Genomic DNA, 11,478 nt, shown 5'->3' with positions numbered 1-11,478 from the left:
AAGTTGCTCAAATTCCAAACATCTAAGGTGTAGATTGATTTGAGTGAACTTGAAACATATTTCAAAGATCTAAGAGTGCATATACACCATCTTATATACACCATCTTGCATAATTTTTTGATAGAACATTTGAATTGTTTTAAATAATGTTATAATTGTTAAACAAAAGTAAATTGTTTGATAGAACATTTGAATCACTTTAAATAATGTTGTAACTGTTATGCAAAAATAAATTGTCTAAGACAAAATTGTTTTTCAAAGATTAAATAAACCTTGATTAATTAATGAAGTTGTATGACTCGAAAAATCGATCCAAAATTACCTAAATGATAATAATAATAAATTTTAATAGCAAAGTGTGATTCCTTAAGCAGGCCCCTTGGTGCTGTTTTACGGGCAGGTCACGTCTACTGTTCAGCAACGTGTACAGCACTCTGCGCCTTCCGTCACTTCGTTATCTTTAATTTACTGTAACTGACACAGAATTTTGTCCTTCCACAATCAGTCATATGTTTTGCGTTCCACTCTGTATATAATCCCTCTGTCCTACCAAGCTGTATTCTGCTTCCTTGGATTTCTTTTATCGTTTCGTTGTCTTGGGTTCAGCCCAATTTCATGGCATCCACTTATACCCATGCTTTTGAAGAAGTTGCACCAGCTGCGTCTACTTCTGGTAGACACACAAAGCCTCCCTACGATGTCTTTATTAATCATCGTGGCCCTGATGTCAAACACACACTCGCAGCCGCTCTGTATAAGACCCTCACTGGCATTAGATTGAGGGTTTTTCTTGATTCTGAAGAGCTTCAACTGGGGAGTTTCTTGCCTAGAGAAATAGAAGAAGCGATGCGCAGTGCTTCGCTCCATTTAGTTATATTTTCTCAGAATTATGCACAATCGCCTTGGTGTTTGGCAGAGCTTTCATTTATGTTGAAAACGGGCGTCCAGATTATTCCCATTTTCTACTATATTCAGCCAGATGAAGTCCGATATGCAAAAGGAGTCTATGCTGAAGCACTTGACCGGCACAAAAAGAAGGGTAGATATAGCTTAAGAAAACTTGAGGAGTGGAAGAATGCGCTCAACAATGTTTCCTACAATGTTGGCCACATCATTAGTAACAAAGAGTGAGTAATAAATAATTTTTGTCCGTCACTTATCTTTTTCAATCAAACATCTTGTATTATCTTTTTCAATAAAACATCTTATGTATTATGTTTTTTAATCAAACATCTTATGCATTTGCTGAAATTTTTGTATTTCTTATTCTCTCTTCCGTTTTATTTTGTTGTCGTATTTGTTTAGTGACGAGGAGAGCCTGCTAAAGAATATTCTCAACTGTGTTTTGAGAGTAATAAAAAATGTGCCTTTTGTGGTTGCCAAACATCCAGTTGGTCTAGAAGAAGCTGTCTTAGACTTTGAAAGAACAACACTTCAATCTGCAGAAAGCTATTGCAATGCCCAAATTGTTGGAATTTGGGGCATGGGTGGTTCCGGTAAAACCACTCTTGCTAAACAGTTATATAACAATAAATATAGAGCTATGGAAAGTTCTAGTTTTTTGCTAGAAGTAAAAAATGCTTCTTCTAGAAATCTATTGCATGAAAAACAGAAAAAACTTATGGAGGACCTTGGTCTTCCTTATGTATTTGTTGAGAATATAGAAGAAGGGAAGGGGGTACTTGCAAGCCGTTTAAGATCTGTTCAGGCTCTCATTGTTCTTGATGATGTGGACACTATAGATCAATTAGATGCACTAGTGCCTGAGAAGGATAGTCTTGGACGAGGTAGCCTGATTGTAGTGACAACACGAGAACGTGAAGTTCTTCAAGGTTGGGGTATCTCGTCCATTTACAAAATGAAACCATTAGATTCACCCCATGCCAAGCAGCTCTTTTGTTGGCATGCATTCTTGCAGCCTTCTCCACTGCCTGAGTTTGAGGATTTGGTCGAAAATTTCCTAAGTGCTTGTAATGGATTACCATTATCTCTAAAGATTTTTGGAGCACAGCTATATTGTAATTTCAGCAAAGATTATTGGAAGTCTCAATTGCATAAAATTTCTAGAATACTAGATAAAAATATTAAGAAGAAACTTAAAGTAAGTTATGATGCTTTAGATGAAGAAGAGAAGCAGATATTTTTAGATAGTGCTTGTTTCTTCATTGGAGAGAAGAAAAGTTGGGCCATTGCAGTTTGGGATGGATCAGGATGGAGTGGTCTGCACAGTTGGGAAAGACTTTTGAATAAATGTCTAATTGAACTTGATGATCGGGATTGTATAAAAATGCATGATCACTTTAGAGATTTAGGAAGAGAAATTGCAAATAAAAAATTGCCCTACCGTCTCTCATCACCCCAGCAGATTGTTAATATTGATAATGCAGCACAGGTAAGATTCGTACTTTCTTTGATTGTCTTTTAACGCAATGGTGTGGCAACCTTCTTTGTCTGCTTGTAGTTGTTATATTCTTGTCTACATAATGTTTTCTTTTACCATATTTTTTGATTTGATCGTTTTCTCCTATTTAAAAGAGACTTTGCATTCGAGGAATAATGGCCACAACAGCTGAATCCACAAGTGGAGTTGTGTTCCCTCGGTGTTCCCAAGGCGGAAAGCTTATAGTTAACACAAGCAAAGGAGACTATAGCCTCACACCCAATTCGCTTGGATTAAAAATTTTGCAGGTCAGAGGAAATTATTTTAATCAAGTAATTGGCGATAAATCCAGAGATCTGGTATGGCTTCGCTGGTTTGACCATGGGCAGAGAAATCTTCACTCCTTAAGTTTATTGAAAAATTTGAGGGTTTTAGAACTCAATGAAGAAGGGAATCCTGAAAAACACTTAGAAGAACTGTGGGAGACTGATAGCGAGGTAAGTATCTTCATTTCATAAACTATTTTACAGCTTTGCCTCAATATTTACTATTATCCATTTTCAGTCGAATTCATGCAAATTCATTGCAGGGTCCTGTGCAGTTAAGAGAGCTGTTTATTCATGGCAGTCCCAAATTCCGGAGATTTCCGAAGTCAATAGGACGTCTCATTTATTTGAAAAAAATAGTCTTGTCATGTGGGACAAAGATGAAGAGCCTACCGGAAAGCTTTTGCCGTCTCCGATCCCTTGAGCAGCTGGAGTTATGTTGGTGTTTGGAGCTATCGTCATTGCCGAGCAGTTTTGGCAATTTGAGAAACTTAAGACATCTAGATTTGTCCTATTGCAAGAAATTAAGGGTGCTGCCAGACTCCTTCAATAAGCTAACACTCCTCCAACACCTCTGCTTAGAGGAATGTTCTGAACTTGTCTTAGAGTTGGGCCTCCTTGAAAAGATGACAAAGGTTGAGTATCTGAATCTTCTTGGGTGCAAGGAATTGAAAGTGTTGCCTCATCACCTCACAAATCAGACCTCCTTGAGAGAGCTCGATTTACGTCGTACCAGCATAAGGGAGATACCAATGAACATCAGTCAGCCGAGCAAGTTACAAAAGTTTTATGTGGGGAATAAGTTGTTGACAAGCCTGCCGACAACTCTTGGAGATTTGTCCTCCTTGACTGCTCTTACAATTGAAGGTTGTTCTGGGCTGGAATTTTTACCAGAGTCTGTGGGGCGCCTAAGTCTCTTAGAGACTTTAAAAATTTGGGATTCGGGACTGGAATCCTTACCAAAATCACTTAGGCAACTGAACAATTTGCAAACACTTGAAATAAGTGGATGCCCAATCAGCAATTTGGATCTCATTTGTTTGCCGAGGGAGCTGGATCTTAATTCCAAACCCACGGTTTCATTGTGCAACCTTAAGCATATAGATCTATTTTCAACTAAAGTGTGCAAGATTTCTTTCTCTGAAGACTGTTGTCCGGCCCTTGAAACTCTCAAACTTCAAATTAATGAACATCTGACGGAGATAGACGTCCTTCCAACTACAATCAAGGAATTAGAGTTGTTTAGTTGTAAAATGATGATGAACATCAGTGGTATTGCTGGTCTAGTAAATATTCAAATTCTGATAATAAGCAACTGCCCCAAGTTGGATGCGCTTCCTAGTTTTGCACAATTTGCTTCTCTCAAGAGGTTTGAACTCAGAGGTTGCTACGGAGTCAAGAAAATACAAGGTCTGGAACATTGCAGAGCAGTGGAGATGCTGAAAGTAGATACGATGTGGGAGGAGGCGGGCATAGAAAGTTTGGAGCGCATGGAAAGATTGAGGTCGCTGCATCTCAGGGTACTGAGCAGATCAGCTATTGAAGGTTGCATTCAAAGCATGCAGGTAATGATAGTTTATAGGAATATAAAATTTTAATTATTTTTAATTGATTGTATATTGGCTGAATATTGATGTGCCAATGATTTGCAGAAATGGCCAGAAGATATGAAAGTGTATTGGCCAGAAGTGCAAGTGGAGAGAGCATTGGTTAGGGTGGGAGAAGAGAGAGTTGTAGATGTTTTCCACGGCTTAGAATATTTTAAAAGTATATATGAATTAAAATATTCAAATTGATCACAGACTAATAATCTGTACCGTCTCATTAACAATATTATTAGTTCCTGCCGACAGGCAGGATACTAACGCATCCGTTGGATGCATTTTTATTAATTCTGCCAACCAATCATATTCAAATATTTTTTTATTTTTTTTGCTTTTTACACATTTTTCAATGTTTTCCATATTTTAATAGAATTAATAGCTAAAATAAAATTATTTTTTATTTTTATCATTGGTTGTTGCCGCTAATTTTATTTTATTTTTTCTTAAAATTATGACTAATGTCATAGTAATGTCATTAATTTTTTCTTCAGTAATAATTTTTTAATTGTTCCTCACCCCATAGCCTACAAGATTCGAGCCCGAGTCCCACAGGCTTTTCGTAGAGTAGACGAGCCTCTGGACGCATAAAGGTATTCCATGTTCTGCTTCGATTGCTTGCTTCAGTGTTGCTACCGTAGGCAAATCTCCAAAAAGGCCCAGGGCCATGGTTTTGCCCGTGGGCATACAGAGAAAAATCCTCATTGCTTAAAAACCCTAGTTTTCCAAACCCTCAACGACTCAACTACATTACCAAGCGCGACGTAATAATTCATATTGTCTAAATCTGTCGCTTTCAATAAACATGGAGGGACTATCATGGCTTTAAATTTTTCACATGGCTTACTGGGCAATGTGCAGCACAGAGAATTTTGCACATTTGCAGCCTTATATAAAGCTGTTGTATTGGTACATTTTATCACCGTGCTATTCGTCTTTGGTGATCTATTGCACATTTGCAGCCTTATATAAAGTTGTTGTATTGGTACATTTTATCACCGTGCTATTCGTCTTTGGCGATCTATTGCACATTTGCAGCCTTATATAAAGCTGTTGTATTGGTACATTTTATCACCGTGCTATTCGTCTTTGGCGATCTATTGTAATGTGTTTTCACTACTGTCTATACAGAAATAAATCAAGTACAGCCATGTGTATCTTTCGCATGGATATAGTCGTGGTACAATATGTTCTATCCTCCTACGCACTTCGACTTGCACACAATACATTTACTCAGTCTGCAATATATTCGAGTGAAATATACTGTCTATGTAGAAAGCTTTTAAATTGAGATTAACTTTCAATATTTTATCACATTCGTATTCATTACAATTTCTTTAAGATAAGCAAATTATTATACATTGTGTCAATGAGTATAATATAGTAATGGTATAATTTTTAGTTCCTACCCACAGGCAGTAACTATAGCAACCGTTGTATGCATTAATGATTTTTAGCTATCCAATCAAATTACAGTATAGGTTTTTTATTTTTTCAAATGTTTCAATATTTAAAATATTTAATAATTAGTAATAAATCATTTTTTTCAATTATGATTGGTAGATGCTGCTAATTTTTTTTATTAAAAAAAACTATTTAGTAAATCTTTTATTACACTTCTGACTGGATATATTTAATGTTGGCTAACCAAATTTGTGGCTGTTAAAAATACACCTGAGGAATGTCATTCTAGCTGGGACCGTTTCAGCAATGCAATTTTAATAGAAAACTTGTGTAACTTTGGGCAAAGTTCTATATCTTAATTTAATTATATTATATTACTAGCATATAAATTGACAATTGCCCTCTCATCAAGTAATTTATATTATATTGCTGGCAAATAAATTTAGAATATACCTTATGCTTAAATCATTAATTTTTTTTGTTTAATAGTTGAAAAGCTATTATATTAATATTAATAAAGCTTTCTAAAATAAAAGATTTAAAACTAATGTACATAGTGCATAAGATGGGGCTGTCTTCCCATGGGATTTGAGGTAGGTTATATTAGTTTTTTCCAATTAAAAAGTAAATTATAATATTGAGGTTGTAAAATCAGTTAGTATTTAATTTTTATTTTATTTTTGTGTTTATATTTATTTGAATGTTTAATGCATATGAATGTATTCGTGTATTAATATTATTATAATTTAAATATTTATAAATTAATACAATGATAATAAAAATAATAAATCTTATAATACTAACGAAAATAAAAATAATATAATAAAATAATAAATCTTATAATTATTATTATATTATAATTATTTAAATTATTAAGTGTTCCATCTAAAGTTAAGAGATCATGTTGGGTCTAAAAAATAATTTTTTTATATAAGAATATTGTAACATATTTTTTTATTGTTTGATTTATGTAAAATAATCAATAATATTATCTTTTATTTTATGTTTTGGATATGAATTTCTTATAAAGTGAAGATTATTAAGAAAATAATGAAAATTAATCTAGTTAATATAACAATCACTTCCAATATGAAAAATGCATATACAAAAAGATTTCAAGAGTTTCAAATGATCATAATAATCATATAAATAAATATGCAATGGAGGAGCTACCTTAAAGCACCCCCAACCAGATTTTGTCTAATATTTTTCAAAAAAACATTGATTATATCCATCTCATAGATATCTATAGTGGAAAAAGTTTGTTTGCCTCTGATGGCTTTATTTTTAAATTCGCATACTAGATTTTGATGATGTACTTGATAAAATAAAATCAATATAAATCAACTAAAAATTTACACAATTAAATTTCAATAAAACATCACAAAAATTATTATACTAAAAAACAGAAGAAGATTTTCCCATTTGCTCATGGATTGCATGTGACCACCTTTTCCATTGAAAAAAATGTGATTTTGTATATATGAATAAGATTTTTCATATATTTTTAGATGAATATATTTATCTTTTTGGTGTTTGTTTCATTGTATATAAAGCACCATATTTTTAACATCTCTTTACAAATAAAAATACCTCGTCTTCATTAGGGAAACATTAAATCTATATAATTAGATACATAGTTGATTTGAAGTTATTGCTTACCCATTGAAACTTTTGTTGCACAAACAACATCATGGTCCAAATTAGGAACTTTGATTTTAGTGTATTTTAGTATTGCACTCTTGAGAATTTGCAAAAACTATTACATTCTTGATGAAAATTACTCCCACTTTACTTCCAATCTTGTATTCATCTACATTTTTGTAATTATCAGTAGTTATGAAATGCATTTGGCACATACCAACGATTACATGCACTCCTTACTTTTGCATCCGTTCTTGGAAAAACCATCAAGGTATTGTTGTTCTTTACCTTTATACCTAGCATGTACATTAACCTTCTGTACCTCCCCTCTATCACTCATACATTTCCTATTCTCCTCTACCATCCAATTTTTAACTCTCGACAGGAACATGACGCTTTGCGTCTCTTGTTTATTGAAGAAAATCTTAAAGATATTGCAGGAGCTAGGGTTTCAAGCAATGGTGGAGCAAAAGTTGTAGTTGTAGGCGATGAGGGCGATGCTGGCAGGCTCAGATCTGTTGCAGTTTGTGTCTGGTTGTCTTTTCTCTTGTGCCCTTGTGGTTTCTCTTTGGTGTGGCTGGTCTTCTGCCGTTTTCGTTGCCCTCCTTTGGTTTGGTCATGGTTCTGCATTTTGACTCATGGATGTCCATGGTGGGTAGCTCCTTTTATGGCATTTATTTGTGTCTTGAGGGTTGGTGGTCCCTTTTCGAGTGGGCTCTTTCACTAGTTCTCTTTGTCCCCTTTTTCCTCCTTTGTTTGGCCTGTGTCTTGGGTTTCCACCGGCTTCTCTGCTTTGGAGCTTGTGGTTTATTTGGTCACTCCTTGCATTGGGGTTTTGGGGTTTTCTATGGAGGTTGCTTCTTCTCTCTTGTTCTGTTCTAGTCAGGTTCTTGCTACAAATTTTCAAGGCATAGTTTGGTAGTCTATTCTCCCTATTTTTGGTTAAGGGATTTCTCTTGTTTTGGGGTTGTGCTCGGCTTTTCTGGTGCCTTATGGCTTCTTGTCTTCTTTTTTCCCTTGTGGGGTTATGCTACTCTGCCCTTGTTCCTTCTCCATGTGATGCCTATGGAGGGCTAGTCATCTCTTTTTGAGGTGGGATTATTCTTGTGTAGTTGAATTGGTTGTGGCTCCTTCTAATATTTTCTTCCTCTTCTGGAAGTCCTATTAAGGTGGTGGCATGTTGTGGGGAAGACGCTAGAATTTGTGCTTTGGGGGCTAATCTTATCTTTGGCTTCTTGGATGTGGGAAGGATCGAGTGTGGCCTTTCTATTTTGTGGGCTCTTCCTTTACTACTCCTATCGAGGTGGGATCCTCTTATATTGAGGTGGAGGGAACTTTTCAAGAGAGGTGTAGCTCTACTATTTGGAGGTTGGTTGCTAGGGATATAAGGAGGCTTGATTTTGGCTCTTCTTGCTATTGGGTTCTTCCTCTGGTTTCCCTATTGGAAAGGTGGAGACTAGTTGTAGGGGGACCTTTGTTGTTCTTGTCTTGATGGTTGTGGGGAGCCTACAAAAACCCCTTGTTGTTTCCCTTCTTCATGGCTCTTACTTTTTGGGAGGTGTAGGTGCTTTTTATTTCTTAGAAGGTTATGAGAGCCTTTACAAACCCATTATTCTAGTGTATTTTTTTATGTAATATCTTTTTGTTACTGGAGATGATGGTTATGGGAGCCTTGCAAAACCCTGTGTTAGTGTGTATCTGGCATATCTTGTTTGATGGCTTAGGCCATGTTGGTATCTCAAAAAGATCTTTGATGCCTAGTTGCTGATGTTTGGTTATTGGTTGGCTACTAGTAATATTTGGTGTATCTTTTAGCAGCACTCTGTTTATGGGTTCTGGATTCCCACTAAGTCTAGAGGGTTTTAGGTCCTTTCAAAACCTTTTGTAAGGGATTTCAGGTTCCCTCAAAACCTGTTTAACCCTTAATAAAAAGAAATTTTATTCACTGAAATGTTGTTTTTAGTATTGGTTAGATTATTTTCTTTTTCTTTTCCACAATGTATAGATAATGCAAATATTTTTTGTTACTATTTTTTAAGAATTTTTCTTTAACTATTAAGATAGTACTTTACTCTATTTTTTTTTTTTATAAATATTATTTCTTAATGATTTTTGTAATTTTGTTTGTTGAATAGTTGATATACTAAACAAGAAGGATTGGTTTGTTTGTCATTGTGTATGATTTATGGAATAGATGTGTACATTTTCTCTTTTAATGAAATCAAACTAAATAATTAATATATGCTTTTTTTTATAACTTTTTTTTCTTTTTGGTATAAAATATTTTATGATAAATTTTTTATTTATCTAAATGTAGATTATATAATTCTTTAAAAATTAAATTATTTTTATTATTGATGTAAATTTAATAAAGAAAAATGGTTCTTCCTATATAGTGTTTGTTAAGTGGTGGTGGTTTGTTGTGATCACCGAGGTTCAAATCCTCACTAGGGTTGTACCTTCATTGATCCAATGTGCTCATGGAGTTGAGCCTTAGCATTGTAATATGGATATGAAGTTTGGCATTGCTATATGGGGACAAAGTTCCTCGTTTGTGACCTCAATGGTTTGTAGCTCTAGGTCAAAACCATTTTACGTGGAGCTAGAGGGCATGTCGTGTCAGTATCACCAGTCAAAAGAAATTAATAACTAAAAATAATAAAGACATGAAATATTTTAAATTAAATTAAAGTGGACTATTTTTTAATATTGTAATAGAATATTTATAATTTTAAAAAATAATCATATATTTTAATGTTTTTAAAAGAATATAAATTTAGTTAATCTTAAGTTAATGATGAAGATTGTGGTAAAATGTGCCTATAATGGCTTAGAATGAGTCTCACTTTATTTGGTGGTTGATTTGTTCATTTTTATTTATGCACATGAAGTTCCATATTAAAAAAAAAACCATCTCAATATGTAAGTCTTGCTCACATATTTTATTGATCTATTTCTCTTGTGTATTGAAAATACTATACCCAACAATTTCTAAATTTAACGTACAATCACATTAATATCTACAAAATAGGCATCATTTCTAAAGGATGTTTGAAGAATAGTGCACATGTATGCCCACATAATAGATATCACTTCTAAATGATGTATGACTAAAAGTGCCCCCAAGAAATTATAGTGCCATAAATTGTACTCCTTTAAATATGAGTTCAATTTCACACTCTCATACCACTCATTTTAATATTTTCCATTCATTTATGCATCATAAGCCCTTTTATTTAAATTAATATTTAATTTAATATTATGAGTCCTATTCCACTTGAATACATCAATACTTTATTATTTGGGCTCTTATCTTAAGTGTGCCCTTTATCACATTCCATTTCAAGCTTATATGGGTTCTATGAAATTTTAAAGTCCAATGAACCTTTTCACCAACTTAAATATTATAACTTCTCATATAAATTATATTTTTTGAATAAAGACCCCATTATCTTGCAACCCTAAAAATTTGGGTCCATTTTGTCGAGTCAATGCTAGTTATCAATAGTGATTGACACTTTTTGGCTAAAATTTTGAGAGGATAATATGTTGGTCTTGCCATTTCAAAAACTATCCCCAATGCAAAAAAAAATGATTATTCTAAATTGGCCAAAAGTTGTTTTAAATTAAGATCCCTACATAAGACATCACTCCTAATTAATTTCATCCTCTCATCATCATCTCATTATTATCCTTACATTCCTTTTCAAAAGTAATACTTCAAGGGTAGAACTTAGTCTAAGGAGTAGCGAGTTTTAGAAAGGCATCTTCAATTATGCTTTTATGATGGATTTAATGATGATTTATTATGTTAATATATCAACACAGATAATTTATTCTAAGAGCATTTCAGCATTGATTGGAAGTATAATCATTTCAATTGATAAGTTTCATTCATACATTTTGATTTTGGGACCAACCTCTACCCTATCAAAGAACATTTCATTTTCATTTTAATTCATCATAGGGTTAGTTCAAAACTGAGGGTTTCACCTAAGAAAACTCCTATCAACCTAGCAATTATTTTTTCTCTTGTTTGTGTAGGTGATAGATTTTGGAGATAAACAATATAGATCTACAAAGAGAAATCTAAGTTGCACAAAACCAAGTTTTACAAAGGAGA

The 11,478-nt window shown here is 33.7% G+C and overlaps 1 protein-coding gene across 1 annotated transcript; it reads left to right on the top strand.

Moving 5' to 3' along the window:
• The first annotated feature begins 284 nt into the window (after nucleotides 1–284).
• LOC131058114 (disease resistance protein RPV1-like) lies at nucleotides 285–4,571 on the top strand. The gene is made up of 8 exons (XM_059208727.1): nucleotides 285–292; nucleotides 375–453; nucleotides 607–1,127; nucleotides 1,306–2,392; nucleotides 2,536–2,877; nucleotides 2,970–4,271; nucleotides 4,359–4,415; nucleotides 4,509–4,571. The coding sequence occupies exons 1-8, from the start codon at nucleotides 285–287 to the stop codon at nucleotides 4,569–4,571; spliced, it is 3,459 nt and encodes a 1,152-aa protein (XP_059064710.1).
• Nucleotides 4,572–11,478: the final 6,907 nt, after the last annotated feature.

Source organism: Cryptomeria japonica, chromosome 7 (genome assembly GCF_030272615.1).
Source record: "Cryptomeria japonica chromosome 7, Sugi_1.0, whole genome shotgun sequence".
In the NCBI taxonomy this organism is placed as follows: Eukaryota; Viridiplantae; Streptophyta; class Pinopsida; order Cupressales; family Cupressaceae; genus Cryptomeria; species Cryptomeria japonica.
The sequence above is the reverse complement of the archived record's forward strand: the minus strand, read 5'-3'. Positions and strand labels throughout refer to the sequence as shown.

Excerpts from the sequence above, each read along its gene's own strand:
- LOC131058114 (XM_059208727.1), top strand. Across the intron at positions 4,272-4,358 it reads GTTGCATTCAAAGCATGCAG|AAATGGCCAGAAGATATGAA; the intron begins GTAATGATAGTT and ends AATGATTTGCAG. Across the intron at positions 4,416-4,508 it reads TGCAAGTGGAGAGAGCATTG|ACTAATAATCTGTACCGTCT; the intron begins GTTAGGGTGGGA and ends AATTGATCACAG.